Source organism: Pseudochaenichthys georgianus, unplaced genomic scaffold, assembly GCF_902827115.2.
Source record: "Pseudochaenichthys georgianus unplaced genomic scaffold, fPseGeo1.2 scaffold_666_arrow_ctg1, whole genome shotgun sequence".
Lineage (NCBI taxonomy): Eukaryota > Metazoa > Chordata > Actinopteri > Perciformes > Channichthyidae > Pseudochaenichthys > Pseudochaenichthys georgianus.
Genome location: NW_027263220.1, coordinates 51,918 through 70,780, shown reverse-complemented (window position 1 = coordinate 70,780; position 18,863 = coordinate 51,918). Strand labels below are relative to the sequence as shown.

The 18,863-nt window shown below is 43.6% G+C and overlaps 1 protein-coding gene across 2 annotated transcripts in view; it reads right to left on the bottom strand.

Annotated features, from left to right (window-relative positions):
* LOC117443725 (calpain-5-like) overlaps window positions 1–17,856 on the bottom strand; it is a 53,550-nt gene extending 35,694 nt beyond the window's left edge. For both annotated transcript variants that reach the window (XM_034079618.2, XM_034079619.2), the window contains exons 1-2: window positions 17,644–17,856; window positions 1,695–1,853 (exon numbers count right to left, since the gene is read on the bottom strand). In XM_034079618.2, the coding sequence (XP_033935509.1) occupies window positions 1,695–1,850 (156 nt within the window). In that variant the 5' untranslated portion in view covers window positions 1,851–1,853; window positions 17,644–17,856. The remainder of the gene's footprint in view (window positions 1–1,694; window positions 1,854–17,643) is intronic.
* Window positions 17,857–18,863: the final 1,007 nt, after the last annotated feature.

Below are 18,863 nucleotides of genomic sequence, written 5' to 3'. Positions count from 1 at the left end.
AGACCCCCCACCTGTGAGACCCCCACCTGTGAGACCCCCACCTGTGAGACCCCACCTGTGAGACCCCCACCTGTGAGACCCCCACCTGTCAGCCAAAGGAGAGGGCTTCAACTATGGATGAATTGAAGCCTCAATATGAGCTCATCTGTTGGCTGTATACGGACTCAATGCCAGGACAGCAGCATGCTGACTCACCTTTGGAGCCAGGCTTAAGTGGCAACATCCTTAGGAGGTAACCAGGTGTTTGTTTGCAGAGGTCTCTTAAGGCTGAAATAGTGAACACCCTTCATCTTCATTCTCAGCACCAACCTCAGGGACACTGTATAAGCCATCAATGTGCACTTAACAAAGTGACCCTGAAGAGACGAGTCTTTGGGAAACAGGACTCAACAGCTCCTCGAGTCAAATGGAGATTAATGATGGAAGAAAAGTAAATATATGAGTTAATGATAAACTTATTTCTTGCTCAGGTATGTTGGAAAGCTTTTGAGTATAGTGATAACCTTTTGCTGCTGTGCACATCCACTCATACCTTGCACATGGCGAGCTCCCCAAGTATACACTTAACATAAACAGTCAAGAAGAATATGTTAACCCTTTTCCATGTTACGGTGACACACGTTGGAAGTGAACGTGGCGTCACTCCCTCAAAGGCCTGCATGTATTTCTCCTACAGCGTGATGATCGATATTCATTTCTTACAATCCAGCCAAAGACCGCTGGATCAAAACACTCACCACGTCTGTGTTCTGGATCAGAACACTCACCACGTCTGTGTTCTGGATCAGAACACTCACCACGTCTGTGTTCTGGATCAGAACACTCACCACGTCTGTGTTCTGGATCAGAACACTCACCACGTCTGTGTTCTGGATCAGAACACTCACCACGTCTGTGTTCTGGATCAGAACACTCACCACGTCTGTGTTCTGGATCAGAACACTCACCACGTCTGTGTTCTGGATCAGAACACTCACCACGTCTGTGTTCTGGATCAGAACACTCACCACGTCTGTGTTCTGGATCAGAACACTCACCACGTCTGTGTTCTGGATCAGAACACTCACCACGTCTGTGTTCTGGATCAGAACACTCACCACGTCTGTGTTCTGGATCAGAACACTCACCACGTCTGTGTTGACACATATTTCAACCTCACATCTGAGAATAACCGAAGTATGAAACACATTGCCTTGCTCTGTCACTACAGAGACATGTTGTTCTCTGGTTCAAATATTTGTTCAAGGACCACACACACACCATGTACACACACACACACACCATGTACACACACACCATGTACACACACACCATGTACACACACACACACACACACACACACACACACACACACACAGTTCCTGAGATCAAATACATTTATGTCGCTACTTGTCCTCTCTGTTAATGCGTGTTCTCCATTCTACATGTCTTATGAGCACTCCCTCTTGCCCTCCCCCACACCAACTGCCCCAGTCTATTTCCTGTCTCTCTGTCTTGTCTCTAATATTAGTATTTATTGTGGGAGTATTCTTGACCTCGCTGGATGTAGCATGTTATTACTTTGCAGCATGCTAGTATTGATGGTCGTTAGTCATGGACTCCTGTAAAGAAGACATGACATCGCGGATCACATTCGCTGGCTGAAACATGTGAAGGTCTTGCTTGTTTCTAACAAACCGTGGTTGTGTTCTCACCTTGGGTCTTTTCCAGGTGACTGTGCCGATGCAGTTGTTCTGGTAGAACAGAGACTGGTCAGAGGTGGGGAACAGAGGGTCTTCAAACAGTCTTCCATTCTCCCGGCACTGCCTCCTCAGTGCAGAGAAGGACTGGGCCTCGTACGGAACCACCATGCCCTGCAGACGGAAAGAGAGCTCCGTCAGTGCCTCTTCGTGGTTACCATCCATACTGGATCCGTCCACAATGTCACCACTGCATCATTTGATCCCAACAGCCTTTTGAAACTGTCAACTGTATCATATAAATACAAAAGTGTTTTGTTTTGTAAAGTTAGTGAAATTGAATCTTCATCTTCTCCCCAAATGAATGTCAATGCACTTCATGCACCTTTTTTTAGATCTTCTATTTTTGTCGGTTTTTCAATCCTCAAATAAAAAATGAGGATAAGAACAACAGACGCACCTACTGAGTGTCCAACTAACTAAATATGGAAGCCCACGGTTGCAATGCGGACATGTGTTCAGATTGAAACTCGTAAACTCATATTCACACAAGGGCGTTGCTGACTGCAGATATGTGTGTGCCTCTGAGGCTCACTGTGGTGTGATCAAGATTAGTGAGCAGCTTCTATCACTGCCACACACACGCACATGAAAGTCCAATACACACTACATTAACCATCCCACTGGTCATGTGACAGCACGACAAACAGCAACTTGGACAGTTATGTTTGACTGTCGGGTTTCAGCCCACACCTGGGGCCACCTACCCTTGCGTAGGATTGGCGTGGGAAGGTTGCTTACGTAGGACAAAGCAAATAAATACATTTTCCTATTCATAAAAGACTGCGTACCGGCGCAGGACGTGCGTACTAGGGATGCCAGCGAATATTCGATTATTCGAATATTCGCTACAGTCTCCATAATCGAATATTATTTTTAAAAATCGATTTTATTTATATATATATATATATATATATATATATATATATATATTTTTTTATGTTTTTTTTTCTGGCTTAGTTTCAACCAAAATATATATATAAATATATATATGCTAATAATAGTAATAGTATTAATAATTGTAAATGGTCATTGGTCACACCACCAGTTTGTTTTACTGTAAACTTGGAGGAAGCCTGCGTGCAGAGCAGACTGCTGCTGCAGCACGCTACACACCGACCCCGCCCCCACCCCCCCTCTCCCTCACACGTGCTACTAAAGATGAACAAAGTGGCAGCCGGCAGGTAAAAAGAGTTCCTCCTCGTGGAACTACTTCGAACTTACAAGTCCAAAGGAAGTTAAATGCAAGCTCTGCGAAAAGACGTTGGTCTATCACAGCTCAACCTCAACAATGTGTTCGCATTTGATTGCGAAGCACGCCAAAGAGGTTACAGAGAAAGACACAGCACAGCCGGCCATTACCAACTTCACTTCAAGGCCACGTCGTTGTGATGAAATGCTTGTTTGTTGTTTGTACTGTTAAACATGTTCCAGTAAAGAAAAGAACGGAATTCCTTCTTTTTTTTTTTTTCTCTCCCGCGGGGTCGGTCGAATAATCGATTATTATTCGCCAGGGCTGCCGAATAATCGATTTTGATCATGGTCAGTTTCTGGCAACCCTAGTGCGTACGGCACTTCCTACGCCGGTTTCCCTTTATAAATCACAATCAATTCGAAATGCGGTTCAGCTTTTGCGGACTTCACGTAACGCCCATATTTGCCTATAAATAGTCAAAGAAACGCCCATTCATTCATTCATTCTGACTGACTGCAGGAAGAAGAGCAGGAAATGACGACAGAACAGCTAAAAAAGATCTCACACCGTGTCAGATGTTGGTTCTTTTGGGGAGGTGGAGATAAATCATATTGTTTGGTGGATGCAGTTTGAACCAGAGTAGCAGCATGGAGGTCGGATCGTCACCAAAATAAATACACATCCTTCCTCAGGCAGTGTGTTTGTACAGGACAGGAGACCCCCCCCCCCTTGATGAGAGACTGTAAGAAATGATCGGGGAATCCCTCCGGAGTGGAGTCATGACGACTGGATCTGGACCCCCCCCCTGCAGCAACTCTATATCCACCAGTTAAAGGAAATACAACTAATGTGTTGTGTTACGGTACGTCCACACAGCAGCTTCAGAAGAAACTTCCACCGCTTCCAACGCTTCTCTGCCCATTGACTTTGAATGGGGATGACGTCATTTTGCCTCGCTTTTCGCCGAACTGCATTGTGGGGGAGCGAAGCGAAGATTTCCAGGATGTCCAGGATCTCCAGGATTCCAAAGTTGAGCAATGTTCAACTTTTGAAGCTGAGCTGGAAGCGCCAGCCAATCAAACACGTTTATGCAAATCTGACAGTAGAAGCGCTAGCCAATCAAACCGCGTGTAAGCAGGGAGAACCAGACCGCAGTTCATTTCCTCATATTCCAAACGAGAAATTACGGTAGCAAATCACCCGATTCTTTACGACCAGCACTATTACCAGGATACAAACCGGAGGAACCAGGCATGGAGGGAGGTGGCAGAGACAGTGGGTGAGACTGGTAGGTTTTCGCCTGTTTGGGGAGTTTATATATATATATATATATATATATATATATATATATATATTGCTCGCATAAAATCCCCGGGGTTTTTTGCTTTGTATGTCGGGGGCGGGAGATTCATGTGATTGGTTGTTGGTCGCATTGCTCGCAAAAAATCCCCAAGCTGTCAGACACGCCCAGCTCCAAGATTTTCAAGATTTTTGAAAAGCTGCTGTGTGGACGTACCGTTATATCAGCTGTACAATTGACCACATATGGTGTTCTTAGTTTCCATACCTCCTGTGTTTTACGAGCGACTTATCAAGTAGGCCAGCCAACCCCAATTAGCGGCCCGTGGGCCGGAGAGGCAAATGCATGGCCCGCGCTGATCTACTGGCATTAACTTGTTATAACATAAAAACATCAAATAAAATGTCCGCGGTTTCGCTTTATTTTGACCTCCGTCGACACTCGTAAACCTAACCCTTGACCTTATCGCGTGCATATGCAAGACGTGCTTCGCGCGCTTGACTTACTCGTCACCACCTGGAATAGCGGCAAACACAGATAAACAATAGCTCGCCAGCTAGCCGCCTGTCATCCCAGCGATTGACCAACATGACACTAACGGGCCGTGGATAACTCAAACCCGGGATGGAATTTGCTGAGAAGAGGAAGACCAGGAGAACCGTCAGTTCAAAACTGACTGGACTGAGAAGTATTGTTTTTTTTTACCGGACCACACCAATGCTAAACCGACTTGTTTGATTTGCATGCAGAATGTAGCTGTAATCAAATCAGACAACCTGAAGCGGCACTTCACCTCTATTCATGCTGCCAGTTTTAATGCCAACTATCCAGAGAAATCCGACCAGCGCGCACAAAAGATAGCAGGTCATACAAGCACTCTGTTTCCACAATGTCGAAAACAACATCGGCACAAGAGAGCGCAACAGCTGCCTCGTTGCACGTCTCTTGGACACTCGCTAGAGCCAAGAAGCCGTTTGCTGATGCTGAGTTCATTAAACGGTGTGCGATAGACATGGCTCGTGAAGTTTTAAATCATGATGAAAAACAACAGAAAAAGGTTGTAGAGCTACTAAAGCAGGTGCCGCTGTCGGCTACCACGGCAACCAGAAGAGAGGTTTTAGCGGAGGAGTGTTTTTCCAGTCTACTCACGGATTTGAAGAAAACAGAGGCTATATCCCTAGCCATAGACTCGTCCTGTGACCGAACCGACATGGAACAGCTGTCTGTGTTCGTACGATTTTTTGATGGGAAGATATTCCGGGAAGAGCTGCTGTGTTTGCTTACTCTGCCCGGGCGCACGGCCGGGGAAATAATCTTCCACGAGCTGACACAGTTCTTCGGAAAGAATGGTTTGAATGTGAGTCAAATCGTCTCTGTTGTAACCGACGGGGCTCCGTCGATGGTTGGAAAGCACAAAGGCTTGGTAAGCAGGCTTTCCGCCGTTAACCCGGCGCTTCTGACATTTCACTGCATCATTCACAAATCAGTGTTGTGTGCAAAACTGTGTGGAAAAATGAAAGAAACGATGGATACTGTGACGAGACTGGTTCACTTTGTGCGTGAGAGCTCTAGTCTGCAGCATCGCCTTTTTAGATCGTTGCTAGAGGAAATGTCATCTGAACACAAGGATCTCTTTCTACACAACGATGTTCGCTGGCTGAGCGAGGGCCGTGTGTTGGAGAGGGTGTGCGACCTGCGTGATGAACTGGTGTTGTTCTTATCAAGCCTGCGGAGCTTTTTAACTGACACCAAGGTGATAGCAGATGTTCATTTTCTGTGTGACGTCATGTCTCATCTAAATCACCCTAACCTGCAGCTGCAAGGCGAGAACCACAATGTTGCTGAGATGTACGAGGCGGTTGAAGCTTTTCGGTCAAAGTTGCACCTTTTGGAGAGAGACATTCACGTCTGCGTGAGCACTGCGAGAAGAATGAAATGCCTGAAGATCCAGTGATGAAGGATTTTGTGTCAAAACTGGCAGAAAACTTCAAGGAGCGATTTGAAAGCTCCCCTAAAATCTCAGGTGACATCCTCCTCTTCCTCAGACAGCCGTTCTCTGTGTCAGCAGACGGGCAGCGGACTGGAGAGGCCAAGAGGCTGGTGCTTCCATAGAAGAGGGAGCTCTTCAGATGGAGGTCTTAGAGATGGGAAGCTCTGAGTTGCTGAAAGCTCAACACAAGGATGCACCAGTGTGTGACTTTTGGATCAGCGTGGTTCCCCAAGCTCGTTTCAAAAACACCAGCGCTATTGCTATGTTCCTACTCACAATGTTCCCCTCAACATGCATCTGCGAATCAGGATTTTCTTCAATGAATGCTATCACAAGCCAGGACAGGAACAGACTCTGCAGTGCACATCTTGGACAGCGCCTCAGGAGTGCCACAACAGAATACAAGCCCAACATCAGACAGGTTGCCTCATCCCGCCGCTCTCACTTCTCTCACTGATTGGTGAGTGAACAACAACATCAATTTATGTTTGCAATTTGTCAATTCTATTGTGGTATAATAATTATTAAGACAAAAATAACCATTTTATAGTTATATTTTATATATACATTAATTTCCTAAATAAAATGCTACGCAGCGTAATTAAAAACAAATTATTAATATTATAGAGAAAAAACCTTGGATAATGCAGGGCTTTTAACAACAGCCCACAAACTGGTCAAATTGAATACAACATTAAAATAATATATTAAAAATAAAGTTAAAAAAAACCAATACTATTTGTTATTTACAGCCTGATATTATGTGGTACACATATTTAAAAATGTTAAAACTGTGTGTGTGTGTGTGTGTGTGTGTGTGTGTGTGTGTGTGTGTGTGTGTGTGTGTGTGTGTGTGTGTGTGTGTGTGTGTGTGTGTGTGTGTGTGTGTGTGTGTGTGTGTGTGTGTGTGTGTGTGTGTGTGTGTGTGTGTGTGGACCTGTCTGACTATGTGATCAGAGTTCACTCTGTTGTTTTATTGTTATGCCCCATCAGACCACAGCAAAATCATTTGTATTTGTTAAAGCATTTATTTATTATTGTTAATAAATGTTTGATTTCGATCTAATTTTGTTTCAAGGATGCATCTTTCCTTTACTCTCAACACAGGGTTTGTTTCATTACTACTGCAACAATTATAATAGAGGTAACATCTGCACATAGTGTAAAACAACTTTTAGTGACACATAACATTTTGGCCCTTAGCTTGTCATGCTTGACAAAAATTGGCCCTTTGGTAAATGTAATTGGGGAACCCTCAAGTAGGCTATTGGCGAAGGCATAAAACACGATTAAACGTGATAGTATATAAAACCATGCTCGTATATCTACAACCTATAGAAATGCAAAACGGCGTCAGTTTAAAGTAATTCTGTCCTCCTGCTCCCGCATCATTTATGAGAATACTTTTCTTAACAAGAGATCATCGAGGGGTGATCAATAACATTTCTGCATTTATTTATTTCTCCAAGTTATGTGTGTGTGTGCACTGAGGAGTCTCAAACAGGCGTTTGTTTAATCATCTTAAGATCGGCTTTAATCAATGTTTGAAAATGAATTCTTCATATATGATAAATGAGAGGTAACATTTTGTTTATGGTATTATTTCCACATATTTCTCTCCATTCTTCCTTCTGCCAACGGGGTCGCAGTTTCTCGTCTCTCCCGTTGTTGTGCTTAGTGCGTACACATGGGTTAGAGTTTGCATGGAGGGCCGCACGTTTTCCCGTCAAGTTTGTTTTTTATAAATCAAACATTGCGTAGAAACTGGCGTACGCCATCTTTTGAGCGTACGCAGCGTTTATAAATGAGGCCCCAGATCAGTTTCATGCTGCAGCAGCATCAAGAGAAGACCTGCAGAACCGTCCTGTGTCCCATCATGTTGAGCAGCAGATAGCAGGGTGGACATGAAAGAATGCTCTTCTTCTATGCATGATAACTTTGTTAGGGAGATATTGAAAAAGCATCCCTGCCACTGGTTTAACAGAGGTTTGAAAAACCCTCCTCATTGCAGCCTGTGAAAAAAACATTCTTCGTCCTACATTATCATTCCCGCAGGGAGACTGCGTTATCTCGCTGAGCCATCTTTATTATACTGTTATTCTGACTAAAGCCTGAAGAGACATTGAGACAAAAACACACCAAGGTCTGACCGATGCCGACACACAAACACAAATCTGAAGCTACACATCAGTCAAACTCTGACAACAGGGTGGTATAGTACTGTACCTTCTGTGCTGTATTAAAGTAAAGCACAGTAATAGTACTTCAAATGTAAACTTGAGTTGTTCCATGTTATGCAGCATACAGACAAATTAAGCAGCAATGTTATCAATAAAGTAAACTACAGTAAAATGTTCCCTCTCAGTGTTTTGTTACTTCAGTACTTCAATATTGCTGATAATGACGGGTTTTTAATGGTCCCTAACTACAGGATTTGAATAGGTCTTCAACCACAGCCTGACAGGAAGTGTGGGGCTCAGTCAGTAATTACATCAGTGTCAATTAAAGGCACTCCACACCGAGGGGATGCTGAACAGAGCACAGAACAACAGATCATATCATCTGCTGGGGCTGTCCGTTTCAACGGTTAAAAAAAAAAACAAAGCAACTCTTTCAGGAAACAATGTCCTGATATTCCTCACTGTGAACCGTGAAAAATAATCGGTTGGTAATGGGGAAAATCCCTTTAACAGTGGGCATGGGCGGCGCCAGAGAGTTTCTTTTGGGGGTGCTGTGGGGTAACTTGACGTTTCATAGAGGGTACTCAAACATGTAGGCTTTCCCATTAAGGTACCGGGCGCTACAGTGGAATGTTCTACTGCAATTGGGTAGAACTATTGGGGCGGTGGTGGCGAAGTCGATAGGGACTTGGCTTGGCAACTGGAAGGTCACCAGTTCAAGTCCCGGCAAGACCAAGTGCTACCGAGCAGGGTTTCCGTTAGCCGGTAATTACTGGTTTTTAGCTGGTACAATTTATAAAAAACCGGTAAATTCAAAACCTGACGGTCAAAATGTCTGGTAATAATTAGGGAGGCTCCGATCGATCGGCCGCCGGTCATTATCGGCCGATATTCACTCTTAATAGTTTGATCGGTGCTCTCTATAAAGGCCGATCAGGAGAGCTGGGTCTGAGCGATATGGACATAAACGCGAGTGAAGTGTAACCGGAGCGAGAGAGAGATCAGATCAGCTGCTGAGTCTGACCGAGACACGCAGCTCTGCAGGATCACCTGAAGCCCCGCCCTCTGTTTAGCGCGCTGCAGGAGAAATTGACGTGCTGTCAGGAGAGAGAGGGAGGGAGAGGGGAAAAGAGAGGATCCGTTTCTCCCGTGCTATTATTCAAAGTTGATGTAAACTTCTGAATAATGTACGTTATCTACTACAAGTAGTTTGTTTGAATGTAGTAATTATGTTGTTTGTTGTTTGTGGAATCATTTATTGAAAAATGAATCTGAATTTTTCGATCTGTTACGATTATAAACTGAAGCAATATAAAAATGAGCCCGTGAACTGAGTTTTAAACTGAAGCATATCTGCTCATAGTCCGGTAATTACCTGCTAACGGAAACTCTGCTACACAACTATTATTATTATTATTGAAATATGACACACGGTAACTTTCAAATTAGTCCGGTAAAATAAATTCTGCCCGGACATTTGACCGGCGAGAAAAAATCCTAGCGGAAACCCTGCTACCGAGGTGTCCCTGAGCAAGGCACTGTTCCCTACATTGCTCCCTGGGCGCCGTTCAAAATGGCAGCACACTGCTCCTAACACTAGGATGGGTCAAATGCAGAGAAACAATTTCCCCACGAGGGATTAATAAAAGTCCATCTTATCTTATCAACACTCCCCACACGCACAATATATCCGCGCTCCCAGTGGGGGGGTGGAGCTAACATCCTCTAGGGGGGTCCGGGGGCATGCTCCCCAGGGAAGTTTTAATATTGAGGTTAAAAGCATCAATCTGGTGCACAAATGAAGATCTATTTCTTTATGGATATTTTACTAATCACTCCCCTTTTAAACTGTATTCTTGTTTTACTGTCATATAGTATTTCATACCTGTTTTTCATGTATTCTCTTATTTTTGTATAACTATAATGATCATATAAAAGGTGTGCCTTGGAAATACTTGTTTACATTAATGGGGATCAAACTGTTTGAGACCCACTGAGATAACTTAGACCAGTGGTTTTCAAAGTGTGAGTTGCGCCTCCCCTGGGGGGCGCCAGAGAGCTTCAGGGGAGGCGCAGCGGGAGAAAAAAATAACGAGAAACAGTGAAATCTAGCTGGTTAACTTCAGCTAACTTTATGCGAGCGGCAACATGGATCGATTTTTAGTGAAGTTAGGCTACCTAAAGTGAGAGAGGAGACAGCGTCTGGCAGAAAACGGAGGAAGTATGACCACGATTATTTGAAGCTAGGATTTTCATGGACCGGTCTTGGCAGGGGCGAACCATCTGTGTGTTCTGGAGAATCACAGAACGGCCGGTCGTCAGCGGGCCGTTGACGGCCGGCTCGGTTCGCTGCCGGCCGGCAACGCCCTTTATTTTAATTTGAATAATACTTAATTTGATCAAAAGCAAGTGCCGGTCAAGGCTGCAGCCAGAGGATGATCTGCGTTTCTTCCTGTCTACACTGCATCCCTGCATCGTCCGCATCAAAGGCGCAGACTCATTGTTCTCTAAAGTAGGGGTGAGTAATGAGGAGGCAAAGTTGACGCTCAGTGTGTTGCCGGGAGCATATAAGGACTTATCCACGATGTTGAAAATGTTTTTTAAAAATGTGTCAAACAGCCTGGCGCCGCCCCTGACAGTGGGAAAGTACTGTGGGTTTAAAGAATGAAATAAATGTGCATCTGAGGAGCATGTAGGGATGATAAAAATCAAACTGTGCCGGAGTGAAGGTAACATTACAAAACATTTCTAAAGGAAACGACATGTTCTCTCTGAGAGAAGGAACTGAGCTGACCTGCAATAAAGCATGACTGGGGAATGACTCACCATGGCAGGGGGGGGGGGGGGTCTGTGCAGTTTGATACACATAAACAACACTAGTATTTGGTCATGTTATCACTCCCAACTCAGGAGTCTGAAACTGAAGAAGCTTAAACGACACAATTCATGGATTAATCAAAAAGTATCTAAGGGAACATTCAAGGTGAAGAAAGTAACCTCATTCCCTGGTCTACACTGTTTGGCTGTTAAGTCATGTGTTGAGTTTCCCTTTATGTATTCAAATGAATTGCACTATAAATAGGCATTTTGTACTGACATATCACATGTGTAATAATAAAGCTGGCTGTGCTCTATTTAAGGGTGCGTTCACACCTGCCTGTATAGTCCGGTTGAATCGAACCCTGGTGCGTTTAGAACCGCTTGTGCGGTTCATTTGGTCGGTGTGTGAACGCAGTCCAGAGACTCTGAAGTGAACTAAACAACCGGACTCTGGTCCGCTAAAATAGTGTGGTCTCGGAGCACTTGCTTGCGAACTCTGGAGCGGTTCATTGTTGGTGTGAACGCAGTCCGCACCAAACATAGGAAGCGCAGTATTTACGTGTTCACAAGAACCGGATATCTTCAAAATCTTTAGCGAAAGAGTCTTTCAAGAATCCGCGGCTGTTTAGTTAAAGAGTAAAGCAGAATTAAGTGTTGGAACAGTGTCGTGGTAAAGTAAACATTCTCCGTCAGCTTACATAAAAGTAAGAACACCTGTCGTCGGTGAAACGCCCCTCCTCTGCAGAACGTCTCTCGTGGATAAGCAGGAAAAGAACACCGACAGGCTGATCAGGAGCCCGACGCGGAGCGGAGGGATCTAGATCAGCATGAAGGTGTTCTTTTCCCCATAATGACCGCGCTGCTGCACATTATGCCGCTTAATTACACGGCCACATTCTCAACAAAGTAACGACATGACTCCCAATATTAAATTGAAATGCTTTTGTGGGATTTAGAAATTATTTTATTGATTATTGATAGTTGTATTGTATTTAAATGTACATGCATCCGCTAAGAAAAAGAGTCCGTTGTTACTGTTTGAACTAACGTGAGCAACGGCAGGAACTGCTTCGATAGCGTTTTGAGGAGCTTTTTTGATTACAGAGTTGAAAATCGTTGCTTGCTTTAAAAGTAGCAAGCAATTCATTATGTCAAACCTTGGAAAGTATCTAGATATCCCTGCCCTAATGCCAAAGTAACTGCACACTGAATATGTGTCGCCGCCTGACCTCTGTCTGGACCGCTGCGTAAAAGGAGGGTTTCTGGCCCGTTACTTCTCCGCTGTTTTCTTGTCGCTCTTGTCTTGTCAGTTAGTTTCAGCCAAACTGTATACAGTTCAATCGAACGGACTTCTTTGTGCAGATGTGAGCGTCCTTAACAACGGTCAATAAATCCTTGACAGCGGTCTGTCTGTTCTGGATTAAAAACGTGTCACGTGTTTTGAATTGACCAATCAGAATCGAGTATTCAACAAAGTCACGTAATAATGTTTTTAACGGACGTTGTTTTGATTATATAATCATGTCTGTTGATCTCCAGACTAACAGCAGCATGAGAATAACCTTCCGAAAGTGCCGATGCGCCATGGGTGGAGGCTCCGCTAGAAATTGCCGGGATTTGCGTGTGTACCCCCCTTAATGTCTGACCAATGGTTGAACAGCATTTCCGTGCCATGACTTGTGTTTAAAGTTTATAGTCCCTTTGAGTTTTTGCCAGTGTGAACGCAAACCGAACCTTCTGAAAAATGAAACAATGTAACAAACTGTGGTCTGGTGCGCACCAGAGAGCGAACTATTAAGACATGACACCCTAAGACATGCCAGGAACAGTTAGTTGCTTTGAATGCATTTATTAAATGTTCCTGACCAGCAGTCCAAAGATATATTTACATTTACCATGATAGAAAACAAACAGAAAACTGTACATTACTGGTAAATTGGGTTATTGCAAATCTAAATCTAAAAACAAATCATCTTTAAATAATTCATCCAGCAACAATTTTTTACTTTGTCACAGTTACTCAAATGTAAGGATTCGCTTTTTGAAATTGTTGTTAACAAAAGATATTGTTTGATCAGACAGAACAAGCAATATTTAATTTAGGCTGATTATCGATCAATAGTTCACAGTTTGACCTTTGGCCAAAACTCCCCCGATGGGCAGGCCGGCTTGGTTCTCTTTCAGAGGAGATAGTGGTTATGAACGATAAACTAGAGGACACCTGTTATTTCTGCCTACTCTAAAGGTGGTTTCTGCCTGCCTACTCTAAAGGTGGTTTCTGTCTGCCTACTCTAAAGGTGGTTTCTGCCTGCCTACTCTAAAGGTGGTTTCTGTCTGCCTACTCTAAAGGTGGTTTCTGTCTGCCTACTCTAAAGGTGGTTTCTGCCTGCCTACTCTAAAGGTGGTTTCTGTCTGCCTACTCTAAAGGTGGTTTCTGCTGCCTACTCTAAAGGTGGTTTCTGTCTGCCTACTCTAAAGGTGGTTTCTGCCTGCCTACTCTAAAGGTGGTTTCTGCCTGCCTACTCTAAAGGTGGTTTCTGTCTGCCTACTCTAAAGGTGGTTTCTGCCTACTCTAAAGGTGGTTTCTGCCTGCCTACTCTAAAGGTGGTTTCTGTCTGCCTACTCTAAAGGTGGTTTCTGTCTGCCTACTCTAACGAAGTGGTTTCGTGCCTGCCTACTCTAAAGTGGTTTCTGTCTGCCTACTCTAAAGGTGGTTCTGCCTACTCTAAAGAGTGTTTCTGTCTGCCTACTCTAAAGGTGGTTTCTGCCTACTCTAAAGGTGGTTTTCTGCCTGCACAGGGTCTCTCAAGTCTCTAAACAGTGTTTACAGTAGAGCTGAGAGTCTTGTGGACTCATAAGCCTGCATGTCTTCCTGTGTGATGATGCATGGGCCACATAGAAGCCAGCCTAACAGTAGTGAGAGTTCGTTTGTGAAACAATCTCTATATAAAGAGTTGTTGTGAGAGTGAGGGGTATTCAGACTGCACCCCAATCATTATGCCAATAAAGCGGTTTATGAGCAGTTTTGCAGAAAAGAAAGGGCTAGAAATCCATTCAACAAAAAATGTGGTTCTTGTAGAAGTTTTTTTAAACCAATCCCATCATGAATTTTCTTCAAGGTTTTTGTTTATTCATTAAATGTATTTTTTCAAATGGTAATTTTTTCACAATCGATGTTAATAAATAAAAAGAAGTTCTTCAGGTACCTCTGGTGTTCTCCACAGACACAGGGTTCGATTTTAGAGCAAGCAGTAAAGGAGGGAAACCAAACCAAACACGGGTGTGGTTTCATGTGGGCACAGACCACAGATATGTGCCAGCAACCAACAATAATGCAGATTTCAAAAATATCCCATTTTAGATGTATTACATGAACGGCCTGAACATATTGGATGTACGCAGCTGTAATCAGTTTGCTCAAATAGACTTATAGACACATGAGAGGCTTCTCAATACTCAAATTTCCCCTCCTTGACTCCCCTCCTCGACTCCCCTCTCGATACTTAGACCCGCCCACAGGAGATGCGAGCGGAGGACGAGGAGGGGAACCGAGGAGAGAGGAGGGGAAGCAGCAGACGTTTAAAGAAATGAGAACTCCTCTCCTCTGAGCGGTCATATTAAAGCGACGTCCGTTCATTATTACGTGGCAACAGCTGCATCAGCTGTCGAGTGTTTTGTCATATTTTATAATCTCTGTTAGATCAGCTGAACATTGTTCCCCCACATATTTACCTTGAATTCATTGAGAGTGCGGTATAATGGAGACAATAACAGGCTACAGATGCGGACACACACACACAAATATATTTATATAAATATATGCAATTTAAAAGTATGAGAGCACTCTCATAATAACGTAACACAATCAGAGACTGGATATACCCCCACCCTCTCTCTGGTCGCTGAAATGGGAATTGAAATTACGGGCCAAAAGTTGTATTTGCAAGTATTAAAAGTAAGGACATCAAACCAACTGAGACCTGTCTGTCCGCCGCATCTGCGCACTGTATAACACACACCTACACACTGTACCACACACACACCCACACCTACACACTGTACCACACACACACCTACACACTGTACAACACGCACCGACAATGTACCACATCGCACCGACAATGTACCACACACACCTACAGCTCCTAACGCATAATCAGGCTATAGCCGTTGTGTATTTTATTATGTGAAGCACTGAATGGTTTTAGAAAAATATCGACTCTTTGTTTGTAGATATCTACTAACTAAAGCAAATAAAGAGAGTATGCCTGTTATACTGAGTGATATATATTTTACACACTGCTCTGCTTCTGCACGGGCCTCACAGCTGTTCTCATTGTAAACATCGCGTTGCGATGAAAGCAGGTTCTAAAATATATCCAGGGGATGCATGCAGAGCTGTCATTGGCTGAGATAAGTCCGGCCGTTGCGTCACGCCTCCACCGTTCCCGGAAATGCATCCGCGGAGGAGCCGTGGAGGACCCATCAGTGTATCCTCGGTTATAGCTCCTCCAGAGAGCCTCCTCGATGCTCGATCCTCGGTGTGCATTTAGAGAAATGAGACGTCCTTCAAAATGTGCGCGCTGAAATTCATTTCCGGGTCACTACGGAGGACCGAGGAGTCGAGGAGTCGAGGAGGGGAAATTTGAGTATTGAGAAGTCTCTATGTTGTAGAAGAGCTGTGTAAAGACACAATAGAGGCTTCTCAATACTCAAATACAAATACAAAACAAAGAGTCGATATTTTCTAAGAACATTTAGTGCTTCACATACTAAAATACACAACGGCTGTAGCCTGATTATGCTTTAGGAGCTTAGGTGTGTATGGTACAGTGTGTGTGTGTGTGTGTGTGTGTGTGTGTGTGTGTGTGTGTGTGTGTGTGTGTGTGTGTGTGTGTGTGTGTGTGTGTGTGGTGTGTGTGTGTGTGTGTGTGTGTGTGTGTGGTGTGTGTGTGTGTGTGTGTGTGTGTGTGTGTGTGTGTGTGTGTGTGTGTGTGTGTGTACAGTGTGTAGGTGTGTGTGTGGTACAGTGTGTAGGTGTGTGTGGTACAGTGTGTAGGTGTGTGTGTGGTACAGTGTGTGCGCAGATGCGGCGGACAGACAGGTCTCAGTTGGTTTGGTGTCCTCTGCTTACTTTTAATACTTGCAAATACAACTTTTGGCCCGTAATTTCAATTCCCCATTTCAGCGACCAGAGAGAGAGGGGGGGGGGGGATATATCCAGTCTCTGATTGTGTTACGTTATTATGAGAGTGCTCTCATACTTTAAATTGCATATATTTATATAAATATATTTGTGTGTGTGTGTCCGCATCTGTAGCCTGTTATTGTGTCATTATACCGCACTCTCAATGAATTCAAGGTAAATATGTGGGGGAACAATGTTCAGCTGATCTAACAGAGATTATAAAATATGACAAAACACTCGACAGCTGATGCAGCTGTTGCCACGTAATAATGAACGGACGTCGCTTTAATATGACCGCTCAGAGGAGAGGAGTTCTCATTTCTTTAAACGTCTGCTGCTTCCCCTCCTCTTTCCCCGGTTCCCCTCCTCGGTCCTCCGCTCGCATCTCCTGTGGGCGGGACTAAGTCTCGAGGAGGGGAGTCGAGGAGGGGAGTCGAGGAGGGGAAATTTGAGTATTGAGGAGCCTCTATAGACAACTATACCGGAATTTGGGAAATCGTTCCCTCCGCAGTAAAAGTGCATGTTTTGGCACGGTAACAACAGTGTAGGGAAATTGGAAACATAAGCCGCTTTTAATTAATTGTGACAGAAATATATTTTTCATTTTAGTGTACTTTCCTATTATTTGCCGTTGATATCTAGTCTAAAATGTAGAAATACTGTAGCAATGTCATTACTGATGCATTCATATGTTCACAACCTAAACGCTGTAGCTTTTATTCAAGCCATTCTACATAATAAGTCCTTTACCTTTGGTATTCAGTATTAGTATGTTTTAATGTTAATGCCGGAATTTCTACACTATTATTTCTACTTACCACAGAACACTTCTCCAGTAAAGCATTTTATTTTGAAGGCTCCTGGCGGAAGTATATTTGGTTCCACCAGTTAGTTTGAAAGATGGCAAGTTTTCTTTTAAGTAGATTTTTCATCTTTTCGAAAAATGCGGAAATCAAAACCTGGGACAAACGTTTCATACTTGTCTTATGATTAATAGACAAGCTAGCGTTATTGTCTAACGCTACCAAGAAAAGGTTTCATAAATCGTGTCTACATGCACTTATTTAGAGTTAAAGTGTTTCGAATTCAGCTTCGAGTTTAAATAATCTTTCTTCAACTTTTCTAAAGCAGAAAAAAAAAACATAGCGATGATGCTAGCAGATTTAGATTAGTGAAACGGCTTTATTAAAGCTAAATTACCCTCCAACTACATTATATTTTTTGTTTTTACCTGAGGAAATGTATGGTTTAAGGTCCGCTTTACGGGTGTCTCTCAGCGGCAGCTCCCCCTGTTCTCCCGGGAGGATGTGGAGTGTTCCCTCAGTGTCGGCCCTCAGCTCGGCGGTGGTGTGAGGAGCTTCTCAGCCGGGGTCCAGTGTAGTGTACAGTGGCCTGAGAATCTGACTGAGGAGGAGGGCGCGAGCCAGACCTGTGGTGCCTTCAGGTTCAGCACGGAAATATCGGAACCACTTACTAACCAGTGGTGGAACAAGTATTTAGATTTTTTACTTGAGTAAAAGTACCAATATAAAATACTCAACTTCTAAAGTACTACATCGAAGTACGATTAAAAGCAAAAGCAGCAAAATTCACATTAAGAAGCCTGTAACTGTTCAATATTATTTAACAAAAAACCTCTCGGCAAAATTGCTGCCAACTAATTTCCTGTTTACCCCGCCCATGGTTTTACTGGATGTGATGTTGGATGGGATGTTCGATACCAGGGTTGGGCAAATGGCGGCTTGTAATTATGCCTTTACAAGCTTCAAAGTTGTATTTATCATCTGAATTTGGCGAAACGAACAGTTTAATATTCTAAAAACCAAGACTTTGTTTATTGGAAATCAGATGAAACAAACTGTCACGGACCCTGCCGTGTTATCTATGATTATACGCGTTTCATTCATAATTTCAGCGGGAGGGAGGGGGAGCAGCGCCGAGGAACAGCAGTGTGCGGGTTGACACCTTTATATATACAGTCTATGGTTGACACCAGAGCCATTTAGGCGCTGGTTGACACCATAGGGTTGATACAGTTGATACTGACCATACTGACAGGTGTCTGTGTTGACACTCCCCTTATTGTGGAATAGAGTGGCGCAGTCCCTCCCTTTCCGGTGGACCTCCATGGGACCTTATTTTGGAAAAATCATGTATTGAAGTAAATGGAGAGAGAAAGATTATCTTTTCATCCTGTTTGAATTCTGCAACGAATTACACATATGATGTTTGTCAACTTAAAAGATAATTTTGCAAAACAAAATCTCTAATTGTGTGTGACCCCAATCGTCTCATGCTCTTTAGGAGTCTTGCAGGAAATGAACGTATACATTTCTCTCATTAACTAACACTTAACATCCTATATCAGGTGGACATTAAAGGAATATACAGAATTACACTGTATTAAACTTCCTGCTATATCACGTTACTTCAATTTTCTTCAGTGTGGAG